This window comes from Trichoplusia ni, chromosome 15, assembly GCF_003590095.1.
Source record: "Trichoplusia ni isolate ovarian cell line Hi5 chromosome 15, tn1, whole genome shotgun sequence".
In the NCBI taxonomy this organism is placed as follows: Eukaryota; Metazoa; Arthropoda; class Insecta; order Lepidoptera; family Noctuidae; genus Trichoplusia; species Trichoplusia ni.
In genome coordinates, this window is record NC_039492.1 from 5,190,402 (window position 1) to 5,216,957 (window position 26,556).

Genomic DNA, 26,556 nt, shown 5'->3' on the forward strand with positions numbered 1-26,556 from the left:
AAGAAAATGATTCTCATGTTGTATTTGAATAAATCATTGTATGAGATTTAAAAAGCTACGCTAAGTGTGTCAAACTACTTTTCTCACCTTTTCCTCCTTCCGATAAATTGCATTTTATCAAAATCGGTCAAGTCGTTTTTGAGAACATCCGTCCAAAGTCCAAACAGATAGCCAAAAAGCAGTTCGTACTTTTATTATTTCGTATTGCATTACAGTGTTATAGGTATGCATATTGTTTTCGTTTTTTCCACAAGCTCTTTCGGTTTTATATTATACCTTTTCCACGTGACTAAGTTTCACGTAGCTTGGTGTGGTGCAGTTATAAATTTGCTGACGAACCAATATTGTTATCGGCGAGGGCGGAGTGGCGGAGGGTGGTCAATGCGGCTCTCTATAATATGTAATATAGGTATGTAGGTATCTGCTGTAATAAATGCATGTTATGTGTCAACGTGTTAAACATATTTTTTAATAATGGCAACTTTAACGACTGAGAGAACGCGAATTGAATCAGATTTTCTACAAAACTTTATGAAAACTTCGTATTTTTTCCGATTTAAGTTTTTATTTGTTATTGTTTCAAATCAAATTTTTAATTAGGCATTTCGCTATAATAGCAATTTAATGGTCGTTTTGACACATAACACATCATCATCATCAGCCCATATTAGTCCACTGCTGGACAAAGGCCTCAAAAATTTGACACTTTCTATCTATCTTCGACTGTTCGCATCAAACACTATCACAAATAAACGATCTAATCGTACAGTGCCTATGACATATTATTATGTTATAGGTACTGTGCCTAATCTAATATATAAAATTCCCGTGTCACGATGTTAGTTACTGTACTCCTCCGAAACGGTTCGACCGATTTTCATAAAATTTTGTATACGTATTGGGTAGGTAGAATAGAACAACATCTATTTTTCATAGCCCTAAGTGATAAGGGTAGCTCACACTAAAAAAAAAATATTTTATGTTTTGGACAAAATTGTTTGTTTTCATTTTTTTATAATTTTGCATTAAAAATACATACAACTAGAAAAAAAAATCGGCAAAACAACGTTTGCTGGGTCAGCTAGTAATGTATAAACGAAATTTACAATATTATAAGTAACATCTAATTAACTACATTAGTCCGTTGTATTCTTGTATTACATCAATTAAATTCTCGTCTTCACAATTTCGCACCGTAATCCATTCTACAAGTGGTAAACGGTGAAATAAATTCACTCAGTTAGCGCAAAGAGACTGTATCGTGATCTTCACGCCTACTCCGGTGAGTGTAGGGCAGAGATACGCAAGCAACATTAATTTCAACACGACTTAACGCAATACGAAGGTATTACGCGTAGTTGGGGCATGTTAGTAAAAGTTTCTCGGATTCATGAGATTAGATAGAATTCAATTAAAGGGCCCAAGTTATACTGGCTTCCGTTTGCTGCCTATATATTTTTAACAAGACATTTAAGACAATTTTTGTATCAAATGTTTTCTTTTGATGTGCAATAAAGTGGATTTGTATTTGTATTTAAGCGTTTCTTTTCTCGTTTGTCAATAACGCACTGTTTCTTTAAATTCTCCTTATGTTTGCCGGTTTTTTTTTAAGAAATAAGCAGTACTTCTGTTCCATATTGTTCTTAAGTTATGTGATTGTGTCCTTTAAAATTTTCTGCACATTTGTTGTAAAAAAACCAATAAAGGAAATACCATTTTAATTCTTGGTTGCCAAATTCCCTAAGTGACTCCTCGCACCTCCAGTCCATGGCCATATTCGTCAGTCAAGGCGCCTTTAAAACACACTATGAAATTTAACTTTAAAAATATTGTCAGTGTCTGTTTATCTTCACAGCTTAACCGCTTGACAGATTTTAATGGTATTTTTTCGAAGCGATAGCACGATTTCCGAGAAACTAGGTAGGAGAAACTTCGCTGAAAAACCTTAATTACAGGAAGCATGGGTGCTAATCTAATAATATAGAACTGTCTTGATACCTTTAAGATTTGTCAATCCCACATCTTTAAAGTACTACGGACGGAGTAATAACAAACCTTATTATAAAACATCTCTCTCTTAGGTCATTCCTTCCGTAGCTCAGTCGTTTATCACAAATCATATTCATTAAGTTCTCATCTCAGGCATCTCTGAGCCAACCTATCTAGATATTACTATGATGCGTATTCAGTCCTAATGAGATACAGGCGCCATCTTTGATAGGTACACTCATTTGTTTCTACGCAATGGTTCAAGCTATCTCCGTCAGATGGCAGTACTAGCCCTCGAAGGAATATTTTCTGTAAAATATTGTCATCCCTAAAAGATTCATAGAATTCATTAACCCTGGCAAATTAGTAATATTGTAAATACGTAAAAGTAGAGGAAGTTTTCGATATGATGTCTCGTTTATAGTATTTATTTGCCTAAGACAAAATAATTTACCTTATACTTATTATGCCTTGCTATAAATCGTTCTACGTACTTCCAAGTGTATAATGCGATGTTTCACCATCTTTGTGAGCTTTTTGAACTTCGTATTTTGTATTGATTTTGAAAATGAGAAAATAAATATCTAACATATTTTATTTATCTACCTAAGATTTATTTATGCCCGGTTCCTATAACTTACGAGCCGTCATTGGGCCAATGTAACCATCCGTAATCTAGTTACCATTACCAATGCAAAACTAGCGTTCCACAACGCCCTACCTGCAACGAGCATCCGTAGCTAACCCGCCTACGACTCGTTCGCTAATGTCCCTCTCGTTCCTCTTTACGTTTAGTTACGAGAAAACATTGTACATCAGTCATGCAAAAAAAATCATACGTTTTCATATTTTAAATAAGTATTAGAACAAATTACCGTACCATTACAATAATAATTTGATTTACCTTGACATCTAAGCTTAAAATAAGTTTACATTCTTAGTATAGCAAGTTTGATGTTACGTATGCAAGGGGTAAACAAAACGCGTGACAATACAATGCGAACCCCGTATCGCATGACATTGACATCTGTCTTCCCGTCTTCTGTGTCCGTCCGCGTTTTTAAAATAAAATTGTTATTAATTAATTTTATAGCTCCTTGTTTGTACGCGCACCGTCTAGTTTTATTTCTAGGGACATAGACACAAATTCAAACAGTAACTGAAATAAAATGGATTTGGTTATCAAGCACGGAAAAATAATCAACCCTTTTGTCATGATTTTTTTAAAATATATTTCTATAATTTTATTTCAAATAATAATAGGTATTAAAACTTTGATTTTTAAATACGTTTTTTTTTAATAAAATAACTTTTATGTTTAATCTATTCGGTTATCGATATCCTGCTGCCGCACGCCCGCCATTTTTTTGGTTGGACAACACTTAGCGTGGCGAGAAGCTAGTACTTGCCGGCGGGAAAACTTGGTTAATTTTAAAAACGAAAAGGAGACGGATGGTTGAACTGAAGAGGAAGTAATATTTTCTGTTATGTTATAAGTAATACATATGTATAAAAGTATTCATTAATATATGAAAAACTAAATTGAAGTGAGTTGCTGTTTTATTTCACTTTGTTTATAAATTCTTAATCCCACTTCTTGATCCGTATCTTCGTCTGATAACAAAGCCATGATTTCTCTATCACTTTCAGAGCTCGACATTATTACAGACATCACGATAAACACAATTTCAACCAAAAGAAAATGTTCACGATTGTTAACTGACCGAATTTGACCAGTAAAAAAAACGGTAACGAGACGTTGTTTTGACAGTTCAGTGACGGTAGAAAATATTTATAGGAACACATTCCAACACATTTCCATACTTTGTGCTTACTAACGCCCTCTTATCCGTTAGTAACCAGATGTCGGTTATTTGGGTAACGAGTAGTGTTTTATAGGAATGGTTTCGTGTTACGCCTGGTTGAAATTTTAACTATTCGTAACAGAAACGATTCGTTTTTGACTTATAGGAACCGGGCATAAATCAGTTCTCTATTGTCACCGTCAGATTACTAATTTGTCAGATGCTTATGACGGATTGGCTCTAATGCAATATGGCTGGAGTGTCTTCACTTTTAGGCCATAAAACTTAACCGGTAAATGGTGGTAAAGTTATTTCATTGATTGATGATTACATTTCAAATATGGTGGAAATATCATTAATTTCTCAGGAGTAATAAAGAGGGCTCCAAGTTACGTAATCCTTATTAATTCGACACACTTTCGTAAATATAAGTATTTCGTAATATGTAAGTTGTTGTTGAACTTTATTGAAAGTAAGTAGATCTCTTGTAGTCTTGTCGCCTGTCTCACATTCATCACAGTTGTTTATATGCCTTGGCTGTAAACTAGAACAAAACTAGAGTATTTAGACAAAAATATACCCAAAAATTAATCTTTTTTAATTTGGTGTAAGTACCTATAGCCTAATGTAGTGAGTAGTTTGTCTTTTGACGAAAAGAAAATAACAGGTTAATTTTTTTCTAATTTATTTATTTTTATGTACAAATAGAAATTCCCTTAGGTAAAATAAACTTACTTAAGTCTTAAATTAATGTACTGTACAACATTTGTACGACGGACGGGCAGTGTGAAGTGATGCCGGGGAGTTATGGCAAGTCCTCATGTGCGGGTGCTTAATAAATATGATGTAGATGTGCTACCTGCGGTGTGGCCTGTTAGAACCGACCTAATCTAAGTAAACCTTAAATTCGTTTTTGTTACTAACTGTTAGCGAGTTGTGTTAGCATCGAGGTTTAGAACTGGGCCTGTACCATGAACTTTTAGAGCAAGACTGTTGTCGTGAAAGCGAGATAGCACGCTTCTCTGGATGTAGCAGCGTCTCGCTCAGTTAACGGCAAAAGTCTTGCATTAAGAGCTTTTAGTACGGAGATGTTTTTGAGTATAATGACTGTATAGTTTGGTGGTGTGTTATCACAGGCGGAGGCCGGGGTTGGTGCTGGCGACGTAGTTGAGGAGCTCGTCGGAGTCCTCGCAGACGATGGGCTTCTCGTGGTAACAGGCGACGTCGTGCCACGCGATACCGTCGTTGTACACGTTGTTGAGGATGCTGAGGCAGGACTCGGAAGTACCGTTGATGTCGAACTCAGCGTTGTCAGGCTGGCGTTGCTTCTTGTGGCCAGTCTGAGACCATGGGTTGTAGCCCCAGCCGTTGGGGATCTAGAAAACGAAACAGATTAAAACAATACTTTAAGGGAACGGTGAAGATAAAAATCAAGAGACAACGTGGATTCAAATATTTAGTAAAATATGATCAGACCACCTGCAGAGATCAAGACATGTACTATCTATACGAGAAGTGGCATTTATTTCGTTTTGGTTCTACTTGGTATTTTCCTTAAATCGATTTTATTAGTAACCCTTCGAAGAAATAATCAATGTAAACCTAAACTACTCAGTATAACTACGCTTACAAGAATATTAAACTTAAGTATTGAAACTTAAGTGCTCAAAATTTCGTTACGACAATACGACTACACTTTCACAAAACGCAAGGCAGCAATTGTACGCACAGGTGTGTCTTCGAAAGTTATGATTCAGTAAGTACGTGACAATATTGGGAATTTCCCTTAGGCTGCCTTGGAAACGAATTAGTTCCAACAACGACATGTAGAAAGAAAGCTTCTGTGAAAAATGGTCGTAATTGAAGACAAATTGGATGTTATTATAGGCACTACCTATTTTAGCGACAAAATTTGTGGACATTTCTCAAATTTATCTAATTTCTCTTATTTTTATCCTGTTACTGATTAGGGAAAGTGCAATAAGCTTGCACGCAACTGCCATTAAAAATACAATCGCTTTATACTATATACGCTGTATGATAAGTAGGAAGGAGAAATACGGTTTGTGACTGACCTGGTTGGTAGGAGACAGCTTGTCACGGTTCGCGGACCAGAACCAACCGAACACGTTCTTGGGTTCCAAGTCTTTGCGGTTTTCACATCCCTTGAAGTCACAGAGGCGACCCGACGTCCAAATGTATGGTACATCATCTGTAATTAATAGAAGTTATATTAATAGAATAACAAGTTAATTTCGTCGTGAAATGAAAAAAATAACTCCTACCTAAGATCCAAAAAAACAGAATTCCAAGCGAATTAGTAGACCAAGACTGGCTTGTTGATTTAAGTAAATAATAACATTTCTGTAAAATTTCATGAGGTCATTGTCATTAAGACGGCCATCACAGGGTCAGACAAACACCTGATGTGCTAAGAGATTCAATGCCCATTACAATATTTATAAAATTCTTATCTAACGATCTTGGTGAAATGTGAAGGTTTCCAATTACGAGTATCGTATGGCGCCTTCATTTACGTTGACGAATGTTGAGAAAATTTCACAATACTACTTCTTCTTATTAATATATAACTGATGAGTCTAGCCTTTGATTAGCCTTTTCCTTTACCTTGACTTTTAAGAAAATGCCCGAACCGAGCACAAATAGGAACTGATACTCACTTTGCTGGATGAGTTTGAAGATCAGATTGTTTTCTTCCTGTGTCTCCATGGATACCAAGTCCATGCAGTACTCGCGGCAGATGTTACGGCCGTCTAGCCAGTCGACCTTCCTGTTGGCGAGGGCGGGCACGTGACCGCTGAAGAAGTAGTTATGACCTCTGTAGAAGAACTCTTTGGGTCCTACGAACAAAGTACAAGTTAATTTGTTTATATTCAAGTATAAATAAGGTTGACTACACAGTGTTTAGCGCTATATTGTTTCTATTTAGCGAGTCGTGAACAGATGACAAATACCGACCCTCGGCGAGACAGGTCATGTACCTACACATCACACGGCTGTATCATGGTCATGACATTGAGTGCCTTCGCTAGCAATTGTGTTAAATTATCACGACTGTGTCACAATATAAGACGCCATTACATAAAGTTAAGTAAACGGACCACGCGTCTTTCCTCACCGCATAAAAATGCAAACAACATATTTCAAGATCCATTCGGAAAATGTCAATAAAACAAGAAAATGTTACACATTCCGAATACATCATTAGTTTTTATTAAAATGGTATATTACCATAAAATATAGATCGGTTTATAGAGTCGAGTGGGACTTTTGTTTTATTTATTCCACTTTACAAATGTAATTCCTATTAATACGGTCAGGTAGCAGTTTTTGTGAAGTAAAAGAACTTAAGCGATCGTTTATTAAAATACGAAATATGTTTATGAAGAAAGGGTAATTTATTGGTTTTACTAGCTGATAAATAAATCACTTTAGACTGGCAGTTTAAAGGTTCAGTACCGTAGATGAACAATAGATGTGGCATATACATTTATTCATGTAACATGCAACGTTTCGCTGTGTTTACAGATCATTATACATACGCAGCGTATCTAAAAGCATTCGCGACCCACATCGCATGTGGATACACACAACTGTACATTTCCGTGTCAATTCTTTCGTCATTAGATCAAACAGTGTGCAATTGCATACCGCGGGTTTGTTTGACGCTTGTGCCGAATAAAACTATCACTTAAGAAAGACTATTGAGCTGTCATTAAATTACCAATTCCGTTTTTCGTGGAAGTTAGAATTGAGAAGTTGTTTTTAGATTTTCGAAGTTTAAAGAAATCATAATTTATGATTTTAGACAACATTTTGTATCATCATGTTTACAGCCTATCTACACAGATTTGTTTCATTGTCTTGAGTACGGAGGGTATTAGGTATGTGCGGGATTTTGGCAGACGATGTCGCAACAGCGGCGCTCGGCGCTGCGCCGGCGCAGCTCCGGTCGGCATACGTCGGTCACGCGCGACGCCAACTGGGCCAAGGATCGCTACCGGATGCGATTTTTATATTTAACCAAGCGGCTAGTTCGCGCCTATTGTCAAGCTGACAATCCTGATTTATGCATGTTTGTTTAGTTATCTGATGCCAAATAGGTTGTTTAGCATTTTATTGTAGTCGTGGTAGCTGTTTGCAATTGATTTTAGAATACTTGAAGGCGATATAAATGTTTATAACGATATTCTATTACGTGCTTTGATAAGCAGAACCTTTTTGGAAGATCTATGAAACAAATATAATAGCTTTGATATATTGAGAAAATAAGTATGTAAGAATAGTCTTATAAGAAACCTATAAGGTCATATTTGTATGTGAATTATGAATAGATAATTAAGTTTAAGTATATACATAATTACGATTTGTTTAATACGAAAGCTTGAACATTAGCGAATCTTCTCTCATAAAAGCGTGAAGGTTCTATTTCATTCACGAGTCTTATTTAGGCAGTAATTATAGTCAATTGCAAAGTTATTAGCAGTATATTACAATGTGAATGTGGAGGTTCGCACGACGACGGCGCAGTGAATGCGCTTAGACCTCGCTGACGAACTGACAAACGTGCGATTGTTTTATGGAAATCTGGCGGAGATGCATGTCACACGAATATCTTGCTCACTTTATTGTTTGGTTTTAGCTCTTAGTAGTTCTAATGTTGCGCAGTTAGGTTATAGAGTACATTCAGTAGTTTATTATTAAAGTGCGCTACTTTGAAGAGAGAATTGACGCTAACTTTGGCTTTGAGAATAAACCGATAAATATTATATCTCAACTAGATACTAAATAAAAACTGAGCTCTAAAGCTTTCTCTCCTCTCTGCAAGTAGGTATATTTTTCATCATACGAGTGGTTTCATATTTGTGTGCACATGAAGTAATAAAAAAAGATATTACTCCACCGTTTCATCTCCAGGGTCCAGTTACTTGAACGGAAACAAATTTGTACAAACATTAGAGTCGTAACAAATGTTGGGCCAAGTAAATATTGGTTTTCTGCAGTATTTAAACCTCACACACTGGCCGCAGAAAACCAGTCAATATTGCGTCATATTATTTTTGTTTTTAGATTTCAAGAACTCCAGGAATACACAGATACGCAAAAAGGTGCTTTAGGTTGTATGCACTTAGCACTGTTATTCAAATCTATGCCCTATATTCTAGTCAATGAAAATGGCCTCGCGTTACCTACGTAAGGAGTTTTCATTTTACGTAAGAATTCTTACGCCAATTTCAAAAGAGAGCCAAACCTTTAAGCCTTTAGAAGCATCGATCAAGCGCATTTAAATAAACTGCACTTAACATTTATAACAGTTATAAAAGGCAATTCGTTATTCACGAATATTTCACATCAATCTGGGCTCAATAAACACAGCTGTAAAGATATTATGTACTCATAAAGACAAGAGCTTATTCTTGGTTAAGTAAAGTGGGTTGCCTTTTAAAAGGTAATAGTTTAAGTTTCAGATGAAATATTATATTGGATTGTAATGTTGAAACGTACGCTACTGAGTTGAAGGCTGTATTGCTAAACGAAGTTTTGTTTATATTACTACTTGTACATGGACATCCGATCAAATGGGAAGCTTTTGCAATAACTTTAATTCGCTAAACGTATACAATTAATTATTCTGTTCGTTAATTTTAATTTATGAACGCAAATCGAATTATTGATAAAATTTATTCATAAATGATCTTTTATCTTTATGAAATGTGAATATTAAATATTCACATTTGAATTAATATTTTATAAAGACTCTGACTATTTCTATTTCTCTTGCTACAATGATTTGAATTGAACATTTTTGCAACTTTCTCGACAAGAAAATCTTTTGATTTGACAAGAAAAGTATGAATAAGGCAGCTGACGGAAAACAAAAGAAATTGCTCGTAATTTGCGCGACTCTACAAACATGCTGAATAGTAAACAACTCGCAAAATAATTTTAGAATGCTTTCATTTCAAGTAGGCCCTATTCAGGCACCTTCAAACTAGTACTAAACACTTACTGTCTTTATGCGCGATTGACTTATAGGATACTATTTTAATAAAGGGTTAAGCTTTTTTTTGTATTTCAACATTAAAATACCATTACAACTAAGATCTTCTCTTGACTAATTTTATTAACATTTAGTTGATTAAGTACAATTAATAAATCTACAAATTTGGGATCTACTTCGTGGGTTTATTGCAAACAGCAAACTCTATTAAAACATTAAACTTTCGACATAACTAGCTAACATTAAAAGTACAAGTTATAAATTAATATGAATGAATATAATTTGAAAGGATTTATTAAGAAATAATTTAACTTAACTACGAACCTTACGCGGTAGGTGGACGAATCTGAAGAATGCATAAGGCTGGTCTTTAACGAAATGTTTTAAGTGTAGGGCAGAAACAATACTAACTCTTCTATAGTTGGTGAACATTACTTTCCCGGCTTTTCCCGGAAAAAAATCATATAATAGATACATAAACTATTTGTTTCGACCACTTTGAGGCCGTTTAGAATTGAAAACCTTTTGTTCGTTTAGGCTTGTGCACTTCTAACAAGTCTTTCGGTAATGTTGCACAAGAGTTTAACTCGAAGGCAACAAAATAATTGTATTTAATGAAATATCCATTATTATCCGAGAAGCTGGCTGTTATATCTGATAATATCCGTGACCCGTGCCCATGACCCGGTACATTGTAAACTCATGAATTCAACTTGCTTACAAACATAGAATTTTAGTATATATGTGTACAATTAATGATGCAAGCGGTTACGTCTAAATGTCTTTGATTGCCGTTATTTATGACCTACAGAGTCAAAGGTAAAGTGATCTGTCTGTTCGTATTGATTTTGCCGTCAAGAAATCGTAGGAATGACTTAAGAAGCTTAAACAAAATATGTACTTCAGGGGTTTACAAGAAGGTTGTAAGGTGTATTAATACTATTAATAGAGATAACTTTTGGTCTACGTCCAGTAGTGATCGCCCAATGCTTAAGGTGCCGATGAAACTTATGGTATATGGCAGATCTTAAAATTCAAGATTATTTAAAAAGTCAACGACGATTCAGGATGTCTAATATATCTATAATATTTTTTATAGTGTCATGTCGGCTTAGAATTATTTAAACTACGTATAGGACATTTTAATAATTGTAAATGAGGTACTTAACTCGTTGTAAGTTTCATACCGCTTTACCTCAAATAATGAGTGGCCACGGCAATGTCCTTGTACTGAGATGAGGGTATGGGTCGGCGCATGTATCTGCCAGCTGCATTGCAACAGCTCCCATTCCCATTGCACCAACAAGGGACGAAAAAGGAACAACATGACCTCTGTCCACATAATATTCGCCCGAAAGACCATTAGCATAAGGGCTAGAATGGTTTGGACACCTTCACCCCTCTTCCCAACGCTCGATACGTTTTCACCCACGTGTATAATGCGTCGCATCGCTCATTTTTGCTTGTATTAAAAGCAGCAAAATGGTGACCTCTAAGAGCTTATTATGTTTTTTTATATAGCACGTTATGAATCCTCCTCTGATTACCCGTTCGAATTGAGTTTAATGTGTACATTTTTTGGGTATCGAAATAGGGCTTACTGTTAAATTACATTAAGTCTATGTGTAGTCTTGTAAAGTTTTCAGATTTCACGTTTACTTTTCTATGGGTATAAACAGATATTATATAAATATAAAAGCTGGGTACAATGTGAAAAATCTTAAAAAAACGATTTAGCCAGGCTAGTTTCGAGGTGTCGATAACAGGTAGGTATTTTGGCGGATATGTTAGTAAAATCCAAAGTCAGCTCCAAACGCCTCTAAATAGAACGTAGCATCGAAATAAGAATAAATATCCTCCAGCGTCGGCCGTGAGCTAAAATCATCTTGTAACTTATGATAAAATAATTAATTCCAACTTAACGATGTCCCATTAAAAGTACAGAAGCTGAATAGTAAAGATGTCTAGCGCTGTCAAGGTGTTATTGCTAAAGTAGAAGATAAATAATGAACAACATATACATGTTTACAAATACATACTCGGCTAGTCGCGTCCATACTCATTACACGAGTACTTATAGTGACCGTAAATTGTGAACATATGATATTTATTTCTTTATTTTGTACTTGTTGGCTTAAAGAATACTGATGTTTGTTATTATGATACAATATTCAGTTGTGTAAGCTTTGGTAACTTAATTGGAACCGCATTATGAGTGGATAGAAATATCATTTGTAAGCATTGGGACATAATAGGAGGATATTTTTCTTGGGCTGAGAGACTTAATATTTATTCAAATATTCAACTTATGAACTAAGTTGCAAATCGGCAGAATCAAGTTGCTCGTAAAATAAGATAATTTATCATTGCTACAAATCAACTATCATAAAATAAAAAAGTAATATTTTTTGCAGAATTAAAAGATCTAAAGCGCCAAAACTAGTCGTTTAGGTAACAACCGGTTCACCCAATCCTATTTCGGTAGGAAACCTTTAAAATTACATAAATTATAAGAACAATAAACTTGTCAAGTTCAAGCACAAATAGAGCAGAATACCTGAGCTCGTAAACTATTTAAAGTATCGATAATCCGCGTAATAAATGTCCCAATGATAAATTATTCAGATCGGCAGTCGGATGTTTAAAGGTCATATTTATTTCAACGGTCTCTCGGTATAGTCGATTTATATCACAGACTATGAGGATTTTTTGATGTGCACAGATTTAGGTCAAAATGATATTATAACCACCTATACTCCATTTGTTTAGGTACCTACGTAAAGTAAACAATCGCATAATAGAGAATCTTAGTCTTGGTATGGCCACTTACGGATACATATTAATTTATTTCATAGCTATATTTGATTTGGTAAATGTTTCTTGTTGTTTTTCGTTTGTTTTTATTCGCGTTTTATTTTTTAGGCTAGACGTAAAGGTTACAGGTAAATTCTAATGTAGCATCTTGCTATATTTTGGCAGCATTCCCTACGTTTGGCTAGAAGTAATCATTTTTTAACATACAAGATGCTGAATATCGAGTGTGATAATCGCTTGCTGAAGTCGATTTTGAAATCCACGACTGCGAAAACGTATTTCCTCGAAAAATGATTAATTTTGCTTTCTAATAATCACTTTTATGTTAACACAAACTTTATGCCAACGTTTACCAAGACTAGATGTTGAATAAAAGTAAAAGCGAGATAATAAATAGTTTTCTATTTACTAACGTTCATCGTTCGTACATCTATTTTCTAACAAGTTTGTGAATTGTGGTATAAACATCACTTATTACTTGAAAATTAAAGACATAAAAGAACAAATCGAAAGCGTCTAAGAAAATTACGAGACCGACCACAATAGTTAACAATTTATATTTTGATAGTCTTGGTAAATTTGTGATATTATTAGTACTATTTTAGTAATAAATTACGTGAGGCTAATTCATAACTATTTATTATCATTCCGGTGTGGTCCGAAACTAGTATCCCGATAAATCAGTGTAATTAAAATCAGTTATTCGTGAAGGACTGAAATGCAATACAATTTGATGTTATATATTAATCCTCCTAAACGGCTGAATGGATATTATGATTATTAAAGTATTTTATGCGTTTGGGTGGCGCTATAGATTCAAATTCACAAATCCGACCGTCGCCGAATGAGTTTTACTAGAATTATTAAAGAAAACTATGTCCAAAAATGAACAAGTCTCTCGTTTTGACTAAGGGCATAACAACTATGATTACAGCACAATAAATTTTAATGACGTATTACATAAATTGTTGAATAACCACATTAAAAGTCATACAAATAAATTAAGGCTCGCCCACTTTCCACGATAATATTAAGATGTTACTATGATAACTGCATTGTAAGCAAGACTAAACAATGATGGGATACTTAGTTACTCTATTTATATAAAAAATATTCAAATTTTGGAAAAAACATGGTATAAATTAATATACTCTATCTTCTTACTCCTGTCATACTGTGAAGGCTTTAGAAACTGTGACAGTCGCTTGCTACTTTACGTTAATTAGGTTCACTTTCTTAAAAGTCAACTATAATGGTCACTCAGTAATCTCTTAAGCTCTAAAACCTTCAATAACCCTTAGTTAATTTCTTAATTCAAAATTATTTAATTAAAAATAAAAGGAATAAGTAAAAACTATTATTGGCATCAATATAACAACTGAAACCTCTTCACACGGCGCCAAATAAAAAAAGAAAAAATCTAGTTTATGCCCATAAAGTTATTACAAAATACAAAAAAAACTAAACCAGTTGTATTACGGAATAGTACAGTAATAACTATTTTTTTAAGACAGCAACTTTTTATATTGGCGTTTGGTTGCGTATACCTACTTCAATTTATATGTAAATTGATGAGAGACACTTATGTTGAGTCATTGTTAAAAATAGATTGCGAAAATAAACCAGAACAATAAAAGAAATAGTTTTTTTTTTTCATTTATATGTCTACCTAGGACTCGTGAATTTATTTAGATCTTAGAATATCTGTACATAATGTTTTGTAAATCGTATTTGAGCACTGGATTACGATTCTCATGGCGAATTAAAACTGCTTAGCTTTTAATTGTTGGCTGTATGAATATGATCTACAGGCTCTTTAATTACAGTAATAGTAAACTCTTAAAGGATCCATTGAAATCTGGCAATCCTTTAGGAAGTTCCAATCTAGCAGAAAGATTCTCGAGAACCAGCTGTGATGAAAATGAAATCTGATCAAATAAATAAGAAGTCATAAATTCAAACCAACAAACAATCAAAAAGAAAAACTCCAAAGACTGGCAAAGCTATCACTTCTAGAACAAACAAAGCCAGCGGCGGTATCAAAATAACTTGGTGTACATTAAACCAACTTAAAAACAAAAAAGATCTTGACGAGGAAACGGAAAAGTGCTTTTCCCAATTACGAGACCGTACTTCATACTCGAGTACGGACGGACGTCGGAAGGGGAGAGGGAGGGGTTGTTAGTGGGGGGATGTCTCCCCGCGTCCTCCAGCGCGGCCGCGACCTTGCCAGGTCAATAACCTAAAGCTTTTACTTTTCTACAGATAATTACGTGAAGAATCTGAGGAATTCGTTGTAATGATAAATTACACAGTTTATACGGCGTGGTTACTCGGATAGTACTTTGTAATTTATTCGTTTCATATTTCATTCCACTTTATGAGTACGAGACGTCCCGTCGTTCGACCCAGATAAAGCTTGGCCGATGCCGCAATGTGGAGGCAAGTCGTCATAATTAGCAATTATCCTAGATTACTGGATATAATTGTTACGCATGGTGCATTCATGAAACTTCCATTGGGTTAAGATCATCATAGTTTTTCATAACTTGGAAATAATTTCGATGGGTAAATACAAAAAAAAACTGAATTAGCGAACTTCGTATTTTTTTTGGAAATAAGCATTATAGGAGCAATCAAATTTTGATGGGTCTCATTAGGCTCCATATATTTTATGACTATTAGGCATATTTTGCACGACATATAACTCGGTAAGCCATTATTAATATCATTAAAATCCAGTTTGCGTAATCGCTTGACGTTGCTAAGGCAAATAAGTTCAAGGATGTTATGAGTTCCTGGTACATCACTCTGACAATACGGATGAGATCTTATTAATTTTTAATTCAGATTTATTTGCTATCATTATTCTTTTATTATGACAGCGTCAATTTAATATCGACACTTCAAGGTTTTAGCTTCATCAAAATAAATGTTTTTGTGTTATGATGTTTTTCTTGCTCGACATCTAATTATAATTTTTGAATATAACGGTTATTTGATTCCAAACTTGGGACCTTTGCATTTTTTGATAGATCAATAGAATTATCTTGAGCAAGATTTTTCTGCACTACTTGTCTTTTCTGTACACAAGGACTCAAGTCCTCGATGCAAGAATCGTTTATCTAAATATTGGGAAGATAAAAATACAGTCCTATTCAAAAATAGACGCAAAAGCAGAAAAACCATATCCAATATTCAATCGTGTAGATCAGTATAAAACGCACGTTTGTTACAGCTGTAAATTACACGCATGCTTCTATTACTCAGACCCACAAGATGCAACTTCAATTTAATAGATAAATTGGACACGTAATCTGCCTTGAAACAACATTGACACAGATGAACTTGCTGCTATTTATAACAGAACCAATTCATTCGCGATGAGTAATTAGACTTGTTTATTTATTGTTACCATTTACGGGTAATGTCGCAAGCGTAAACGTTGACAGCCTTCTTCAGCCTACTTCAATTGCACTGAATTAACTTCAAGTATTTGTATAATGAGCGAAGAATTAAATTGCTCATACATTTCATTAGAAGTATAGTCTTGAACTAGTAACAAATTACTTGCATCAAATTAAGTACTACGAAAAAGGTTTTATTGCACAAAATATAATATATTAAAAATTGAACTGTGCTAACGAAAATATACCTCTGTAAAGTAGTAGACCACAATACGCTAAAATAAATTGAGATAATCAAGAACTGAAAAATACTGGTTTTTGTCTAGTTTTAGACAGATAGCTTTATATTATGAAAATCTCATAAGTTCGTTATTATGTACAATTTACGTGACTGTGTTACTTTTTGTATTTGACCCCAATAAACAATATCAAGTTTCCGATTTGTTATACAACATACAGGAAGTACTTACTGCTAGCGCATTTCTGGGGGTTAGGTAGTGAGAGGAAACGACCGGGCTTCTGAGCAACGGCAAGCGTCGCAAGCGCAGCCGCGCACGCCACCAACAACCACGCCTGCATCTGTAACAAACAAACATAAAGTTATACATATTGTTCTGAATAATTACAAACGATTAAATACAGCATTTCTTTTTCATGATCAGTACACAGGTCTAATGTATTATTAGTGCGTTTAATACACGAGCTAATCTCATCTCTTATAAATATTGGAAAATCTTTGCAGGCCGCGTGTAAGCGTTGTAACTGCTTCACCGAAAGCATAAATTCGAGAAATTCATTCAAGGTGAGAGGAAATAATTATCAGAATTGCTTTCTAATTGAAAATCTTAAGACTCTTCAGAGTTTCGATAGTACAGTAGTAGTAGTAGGATCTTTATCATTAGTAGAATCGCACAAAAGAATGTAACTCTATCTTCAAGAGTCATAATAATGTTTCAAAAGCTGGAAACTAGTTTTTTTATTCATGACTAGGTATTTACCATAATAATATTTTGAATGCGAATGTTATCTAAGCATATATAATAGGCAAATGTGTTTTACGACTAAGATGCCTGACTTCCTAGGTGACAGGTTTTAGACATCAATGACACGTCATTGATGCGTAGATTTATAATGTAAAATGCTAATACAACATTTAGAGCCTAGTTAGAATTAATTTTACAATGCCTTTATAACCAGAATGTGAGCTATGAATAATTTAGTACTACAATGGATTTATGGGTCTCTTGATTTTTGTAACTGTAATTTTGAAACTTGTTCATAACACATCATTTTTTCTTATATTTTTATGAAATCTATAATAAATTAACTCATTCACGTATAAAGTTTCGTAAATATATTATAAAAAGGCGTCAATGTGAACAAAGGCCTATTCACATAATTACGCCGGCCCGTAAATCTGATTGTGACGAAAATGCATCGAGTACTTAATCGCGAGAAACGTAATCGTTCACAAATGCTGCATATGTATGTCATACACACCGGTTCACATTGCTTAAAGAAAGCCCTCTTGCATAAATGAGTTTGATTGAATACCATATAGAAATTAATAAATAATTAACATGCATTCTTGCCGTACGTGTGCTACGGGAGGTATTTACAAAAAAAAGAATTAAAAGACCGAACATTAAGTTTTAAATGTATCATGTCGCGTAAAGTCTATTAAAACCCATCTCTTTCATTAAAAAAATCTCAGATAAAGACCGACGGAAAATATTTCATAACTAATTTTATAGTTGTTCATCTAAATCGTGACTGAAAATGGTATTTGTGAACTTGAAATGTCGAATACTCAACATCAATATAAAATAGATTAATTTCATGAGACCTTCGAATCCTCTCGACTTAATTACGTGTTTTAATATCAACATTCAACACCAATTATGTCGTAACTATACGTGACGAGACTGCTTAGACTTTAATAAATCTTTACATAGTAAGTAGATATATTTTTTGGATAGACTAAATCTGGAATTCATAAAGAATATGACTGATACTTAATTTGGTAATAATAAAAAAGCAAACGTGTTTTTCAACGATCTTGCTTGAACTTGTTTCAGAAAAAAAACAAGGCATTCTTACATAAGAACTTGCCTCCCAAACTGCAACTTGCATTCAAGACTGTGACAGTGAGTGACCGGGGCACTGGACCGCGTTGCGTGTGTATTAAGCAATACAACCTTTTCCGATACAACCTTATATACCGTTCAGTAACCTGCTCGAAACAAAGTGAAGTCAGGTATCCTTGCAGGCTGTTTGTGTGTCGTGTCAATACGTGCCTAGCCTGTGCTATCGACCAAGCAAACAGTATGATGTCACCGCCACCGTAACCGAAAATACGGACAATTGTTAGGCGTTGTCACATTGGTCAATCGCTGTTGTTTTCTTGTTACGTAAGTCAAGTATGTCGTCTGGCAGGTATGTCTGACCATGTCTGCTTGACGGGGCTGACGCCGGCGCGTCGTACCGCTGCGGGCACTGTGGCCTGACTCAAATCACTTCGACCTAATAACCGTTTAAGTGTACCACGTGTTCTGAATTTCTGATCTCTAAAACTTTTTGCTCGAAGCGTAAATTAATTATAAACTAATCCTTCGTAAGCGTGTTATGTAATGCGAATAAGTTATAAAAAGATAAGTCGTCATCTTGATTCAGAGAAGTAAATACTATGCAAATACTAATTAAGAATCGATCGTGTAAACGTGTTGTTTACACGGAAACACCGGTTGTCAGGCAGAGTGTACACGAGGGGACGATATGAGATACCGATGTAAGGTGACCTTGACACTATTGTCTCGATACCCATAAGCAGGCATTGCGATCTCATCAATAACCTATAAACCACGTCATCACGATCGCTTTAAGGTAAGGATCGTCATGTGTTCTCAGGGTTTTGTTTTAATTGACTTCCTGTTATTAAAATGGATACCGTCGTTCTGCATTTTGAAGATGCGCAATTATAATAACTATCCTTAAAGTAATTTAAATGCATTTTAAATTAAGCCCTATTCAATACTATTGCGACAATAAATTATTATTACAAGTTTCTTTATGTTTTGGGACGTCAATTTTCGTATTCTCCTCAGCTCTACGTTACCATAATGAGCTTACGTTAATGCTTTGACAAATAGGCAATTTATTCTTTATTTCTCTTTGAGACAGAGCAAGGTTTGTAAATTGTATCTAATAGCATATCATTACAGCTAAATAAACGACTAAAGTGATACTAGATAAATATCAGAGACCTGACCTCAGTTAAGCAACACACATTTATCGGCGGAGACTCGTGTATAATGCCATTATTACAAACAATAATAGCATGAATGGAGAGCTCACAAAGCCCCGAAGGTGTTCGAGTACGATCGTCAAACAATGCATGTTGTATACAACAGTTGAATGGTATTATTCGCGAATCTGTGTCCCAATCGCGAATTTAGTGCGAGACTCGCAGCCACAATGTTTCTGCGCGAGGTTTTGCAACGGCCCGAGGCCGGTCGTCCGTCAGTTTCGGTCACGATCCTGCAGCTTCGTGCAGCCAGTCTAGCGCCTTGCCAAACACTGATGCCCTCCACTCACTGAGACCATTATTCGCGTGTACCTATTCACGTCGCATTCATTTGTTTAATGACAGCCGTATGGAAATCGCAACATGCACAAGCTGAAGATGCGTCTTGTCTTAGGGCATCAGTGGGGCACAGATTGTTTAAATATATTAAGGTTTGGTCATAAATCAGTATTAACCTCAGGTACATGTAAATAAGCTAAAGGTTTTAGGAGTCAGTTATTAGTTCTGTGAGACATTTAATGTTATTGTGTAAACACTGCCATTTGCGTGTATTGAATGTGTACTTAAATATGTATGTATTTGGTATTTGTATATGCAAAGCTAAAGACAAATCGAATTCAATAGATGGGTTTATTACGGTCTCGTTTAATATGTATGGAGCCGAACAGTTAATGCTTCTTTCAAAACCAGTGATGCGCCAAAACGAAAGCTTAATTTATCTGTGTTTATGTCGCCAATCAGTACTTATTCAAGTCGCGATGTCCGAAGTTAATACGCAGCTTAATTCGTCATTTGCCGAGTGAAATTTTTTATAGCCTTATGCTGTCTACGTAATGTCTGGTTGTAGTTTCATTGGTAAAACAGCGAGCGTTCTGCATATCAACCGCATATTACTTACGACTCTTACGAGAGACTTAGACAAGCAATGAGCGTTTGTGGGATGCGTTTTGAATGTGTGTGGTCAGTTACGTGTTACAGGCAGTATTTTTTGACCTATTTCGGGAGGAACAACTTAACTGTCATCCACGTACAAAATTGTCAATTTTCAAATTTCCTATGTTGCGCTTACCCTACAAAGATATTATATTTTTCTTAGATCCCATTTAAGTTTATGTTGCAGATATTTATCAGAATCGAACTCCTACAATAATGCACCGGAACCGGATGTTAGTTGATTGTTCTCCACCTGCGCTGTGAGCTCATTTTATTGTAATACGAGTACAGTGCAGTGGGCGAAGTAGATAATTATACAGGGTCGCTAGATATTACAGAAGATGTTTAGCAAATCAAGGTTTTTGTTTTAGCTACATTTATTTTTATATGCATTTACGCAATTAAGCTGTACTATAAGCTTCTGATAAGATGACATTCCTTACCACTTAATTGTTATTTCATAAATTGTAATTTGTCTTCAACTAAAATATTTACTACTTTTAGATATAAATATTCTCTCCATGCTTAAGTCTATTTATACCGCCTCTACCCCATTCAACAATTGTTTTCAAATTAATATGTTAATATGAAATGCCTTGTGGTCGTTACTTTGTACCGCCTAATTACTGTGGGTGTGTCCTAAGGACGAATTACAAAGCAGATGTTAGAACTCCTTACACAAACAATTAATATAGCGATATTGTTAGCTTCGTAGCAAAAACATAATAATAAATATAGCCAGGATCCTTCCAAGTGACGTAGAGATACCTAAGACACGCCAAAAGCGTATACTAACGAGTGATTACATAAATATTATAAAAAATTAAGATAATTTACGTATTTTTAATGCGTAGACACATAGTTTACAATTAGAGAGGACTCCTTCATTGATGATGATAAATTTAAATTTCAAAATCAGCATACAGATTGCTATAATAATTAACAAAATACAGAGGGGTCGTTAATTACTTGAGGAATTTCGACAGACGATATTATCGTGTTAAGCATGCCTAATGGGCTACTAAACTATCGAAATAGCTTAAATACTTTAAGATTAATATCAATTGGATACCAACATGATATTTATTGGTAATTGGCTTATGCAAATATTTGCCTCTGGAAGTGTTTCTGCTTTATATGAGAAGAAACGAGTGTTATTTACATTATATTCATGAAATATTGGCTTGCCTGGGAATTCTGTAAAATTTGAATAACTCAGCGTGTATTTTGATATTGCTACTACGTTTGTCTATTTGAAATTTGCAAATCACTCCACTACACACTTTTTGTTTAAGTAGTTTAAACTATTAAACGATCTCTTTAACATAATAACGGCAATGATAACAAAATAGAAATATAAAACTTCTTAAAATATGTAATCAAATGTACGGAGAAAATTATATAAGATCCTGCAATTATTGGCAGGTTGTATGAGCAATTTTCCAAGAAAATAAAATCAATTACATACACTTAGGTACGCTGATAGAATAAAATGAATAATAATCTTGAAAACAAATGACATCGCGACAAACGTACAATGACTAACCACAACATTACAGTGAACTTTCATGCGCTAATATGGTCGGCCTTGAAACTGAATAACATTTGTTATCTGGGGGCAGTGACCTTGTCACTACTGACATAAACATTCCGATAATAAAGCACATGTGTATGTGCATCTGTTGTGAAACACAACGTGACCGTCTGACCCCCAACGAAACAACCGCACTTAGCTTTATATCCAACCAAATTCAAGTTTAATAGTCTTATATTAACATGTTACAATATTACATAGATAAGTAATAACGCAACAAGCAATAAAAATGCCCCTACAGATGAATTGACCTCACATAAAAATCGTCCACACAAGCATTTGTGTAAGTGCGGCGATGGTGACAAATCTAAGGCTTTTATCGATGAGGAAAGCCTCCGCAATACATTAGGTGATTGATTATAATCACTTGCGAAATTTATATTCATTAGCCAGCTCGCAGCGTCTATTACGCGTAAACAACAAGTGACCGCAGTATAAAAGACATCAACGCGCTATTTCAACAAAACTTTGTCATACACAAATACATTCATGAGGATATTTGTATTAATACAACAAATAAGGAAATACTATCATTGAGATTCCCGCAATCGGTACCGTCTGCGTCTCGCTTAATTAAGCTTAGTGCGGTTCCTGCTCTATGCAATTTCCCAGTTTAAAAGTATCTTAATGACCGTCGTGAATATTCATAAGGCAGATTCTCGTTTCGAGTATAAAACACCGGAGTTGTAGCCTTGAACCGTTGCGCAACCCGCTGGCATTTGTCCTAGCGCTTCGACGTCAATTTTAAGTTGCCGAGGGTCCACATACCTTTCGAAATGGTTTATGGGCATCCGATTTTAAATTACGACAGGTAATAATAGATAGAGGCATCGTTATCCGATTCGTCGCGATAATATCGAACTGTCAAACTAATTCACCGAGAGTTTCTCAACACGTCCTTCGTTTAACGTGATCGAGTGACTGCGAAACTTAATTGTGGGACACAGAATCCGATACATTGTTCGAGCATTACCCTCGCAATCGTGGGATAACCTTTTTACGCTATTGCACATTAAGAGTTATTGATTGTGTTAACTTTAATGTTCTTAGATTCCCTTTCGAACCTTTTCAAAACTCTACGTAGTTATTTTTAATTAACAGGCCTTTAACGGGTAGCCGTTATTAAAATATTGTGTAAACGGATGTTAGAGTTAATTGAAACTGCATATTAATGAAAAACGTGAACTCGTAAGTCTAGTGATGTTAACTGTTTTTATTCAAATGTCAAGTCCATGAACATTCTAAAACGTTTGTGTCGAAATCTTTCGAGATTTTATTCGTCATCAAAGTATTCATAATTAACTAGAAGTTTATTAAACGTTCTATGATCAATAGCGTCTATAAACACTTCTCCGTATATGAGAATCGTCTGTAGCATTAGGATACGGATTAAGCAGTATCGATCTAAAGAAATCCTTCGAGTGTATACACAGATGTCAAATTATAATATATTCTCTTTCATTATAAAAATAAGTTAAATTTAAAGTACCTATATAAAAATCTTCATTTAGACAGTTATAAAGTTTTCTTCAAGTCCAAATTACCTTAAAACTTCATAACGATATAAAATACTCTACTAAAATTGTGTTAGTCGTTTGTAAATTGTTCAAATAATCTCACATATCATTTTATGGTGACTTCGCAATTAATCCACATTTGGATTCAGTTTGGAATGTAGGTTTCTTGGTCAGTTCTATTGATACTGAGCAGAAACATAATTTAGAATACGTTCACGATAGCAAAAAAACAAAAAAAATTGAAATAAAATTAGTACTTCTACATTTTTACTTCGGTAACGTTCACTGAAAACCCAAGTACAATAAGTTTTATAAGTTTCGATGCTAAAAATGAAAAAAAAGGACAATGCCAAAAATTCGAATTCATTTTCTACTCTTTTAGTTAATTAAACTTTGAATAAATACTTTCCTTTTACCAATTTTAGTATCTAATGGCATTTTACTATATATAATGAAAATACAAGCCTAATCAGTCTTAAATATCACACAGTATAATGACACCTATACTTTTTGTTAAAACCATAGTTCAGTGATTGCTTAAATATAGTATCTTCATCTAAAGCACAATCAAATGGGCAACAAAAACATGTTCACATCATTAGCTCACTGACGTATCAACTAATTATCTACTATTATACAGGTGTAATGGTATTAATACGACACTTATTACAAGAAAAGAAATGTGAAGTAGGTTACAATTGTATTGCAAAAAGAACCGTTTTTTCAAACGAACAAGAATAAATTTGAAATAAGATAGTTTTGAAAACCTTAGACATTCGAGGAAAATAATACTTTAATCAGATTGTTAATTAATATTTGTCCCAATACAAACTTCAGAGTCCCTTGTATCTCCTCAGTGTACGCATCACTAATATTTTAACGGAATCTTTAAAAAAATATTAAACTCTGTATCTAAAAGCACTACCTAACAAAAAATGTAGTCGTAAAATGTTAAAATAAACTAACGACTTTTTAAAGAAGCTATATAAAAAGCAACGAGTTTATAAATGACGTAAAAGTTTGCGGATCGCTTCTATATTTAAAAGAGATGATTCAACAACAAAACGAGCAAAAAAACAAGCAATTATTTGCTCTAGATCCGTCTCAGCTTAATACAGCTGTTAGATTTTAATAACCACAAAAAACCAAGTCACGAAGTCACGTCAAGTTTGTATCAAAGTGTTCAGTTAAAGTTTGCGGTTAAACTGAGTTCTGCGAAGTTCGTCGCGGTTAAGTTCGCAAAGGAAATAAGTTAGAGATAACCTCGGGATAGCATTGTTCTTTACTTCTTCTCATTGTGTCATCTAAGGTTAACATGGATGTAATTAGTCTTGTTTGTACGTTTGTTTTCGAATCCATTGTTTTTCTTTTTTTTTTCTTTAATGTGTATAATTTTATTAAAATTTATGTACTTGAAGATTTTATTGCTGGTAACAATTAATTATGATAATAAAGTAATTGTAAAGCGATTATGATAAACGCATCTAATAAATGTTTATAGTTATTGCAAATAAACGCAGTGTCAGGTTTTCGTTTTAACATAAACGTTATAACATTAAAATGTAGTTAAAGGAAATATCCGCAAGTTATGTGACGGTAATACAAAGATGGCAAACGTAGGCTTTCAACTTCACAATACATTTAACACCGTCATTCAACAAACCCAGATTCATAATAATACTTTGTTATGATAAATTTATTCATTACGAAACAAATGTTTTAAATTAACATAAGACAAACATAGTGATCTAAATACTTACTTTGTAAATGTCAAAATATAGTTTTTTATATAATATGTAATATAACACTGGCTTTGGATTGATCTCAAAAGCTACATCGAAATGAACGACTTAAAAAATTGTGATTAATTCTAGGTTATGTTAAAAAACAAGTTCGTTATGTGTTTTACTTAATCTTGTTTTTACGATGGAGTTAATTGGTCTCCTTTTAACAATAAATAAATTAAAAATACATTCTACTTTTTTCATTATACACCGAAAGCTGGAGCGAAAACTTTTAAATAACATTTTATATATTTAAATTCTCGTCGATTGCAGAAAATATTTTGTAATAAAAAGATATAACTCAAGAATCGTTTTAAGTCTGTTACGCAGACAACACATGTCAAGTGAGCAACTTTTATCAGTCCTTAATGTTAATACTCAAATCGAGAACAGGTTCCATTGACACCAAGCCAATCTTACTTCACTCAAATATTTTAGTGTCACATGTTATAAATATTTGAAAGTCCACCACATCTTTCAGCCGCGTTGACCTTCGTTATTTTGAAACACTAGTTTGATTCTTACATTAATTTTGTCAAGTGGTTAATTTGTCAAACTGTTTGGAGTTTTTGCCTTAGCAACCAGTAAAGTTAGGTTTTAGTGTGAAGTTGAGTACATGGCACAGTAAGCGATAAGGCGTTACCATCAACGTGTTAAGTCTAGCAAATGATGAAACTTCTTAGAAAAGGGCTCTCAGACATATTCTCAGCACCATGCTGTGTTGCAACTGCGGCTTGACATACATACGGTGCTCGTCGCCTGTAAGCCGCGGCTAACACTTTGCGTACAGATTCTAAGGACACTGCCGCTGACGGGCTAAGTAATTTTCTTGTCAGATTTGACGAGAGCAATCATCGCATGAATGAACTAACGCAACATCGCTCGTCAACACGATAACCGCGGGGCGCGACTTCAAATTAACTTTAAGCTCTCGCTTATGCAAGACTATTATCAAAATAAGATGCATTGAAACGATTATTGTGTGAAGAAATAGCTAATTAACTCACAAAAAAACTCGAAAAGCTCTATTTTTCGCGGGTCCTAAATCTTAAATAATCCTTAAATGTATTTCCCAAATCATCCCTCGGTATCCCTTAACCAAGTTCACTTACCTTTATTTGTTGATTTAAATAAATAACGCGGCGGGAAAAATCACAGAGTCACTGTTGTAATAGCGCGCGGCAGGTTTGGGCGATGTCTTTTATAGTCGCCGTAGCGGGGATGCGCCGCGTGCGCGCGCGCTGGGGGGACGACTCGACACGTACGGCCACATGACTGCCCAAGTAGAGGTGACCTCACACCTAACTTATCAATCTTCTTCTTTATCTACTTACCACGACAGCCTGGGACCCTCTGGACAACCATCCTAAACAAATCTGAAGATAGA

The 26,556-nt window shown here is 34.6% G+C and overlaps 1 protein-coding gene across 1 annotated transcript; it reads right to left on the reverse strand.

Moving 5' to 3' along the window:
* Positions 1-4,462: 4,462 nt before the first annotated feature.
* Positions 4,463-26,556, reverse strand: LOC113500966. Its single transcript, XM_026881924.1, has 5 exons — positions 26,282-26,556; positions 16,508-16,616; positions 6,476-6,655; positions 5,870-6,006; positions 4,463-5,170 (listed from the first exon to the last, which is right to left on the reverse strand). Exons 2-5 carry the CDS (start codon positions 16,614-16,616, stop codon positions 4,925-4,927), a joined length of 672 nt encoding a protein of 223 aa, XP_026737725.1. The 5' UTR covers positions 26,282-26,556; the 3' UTR covers positions 4,463-4,924.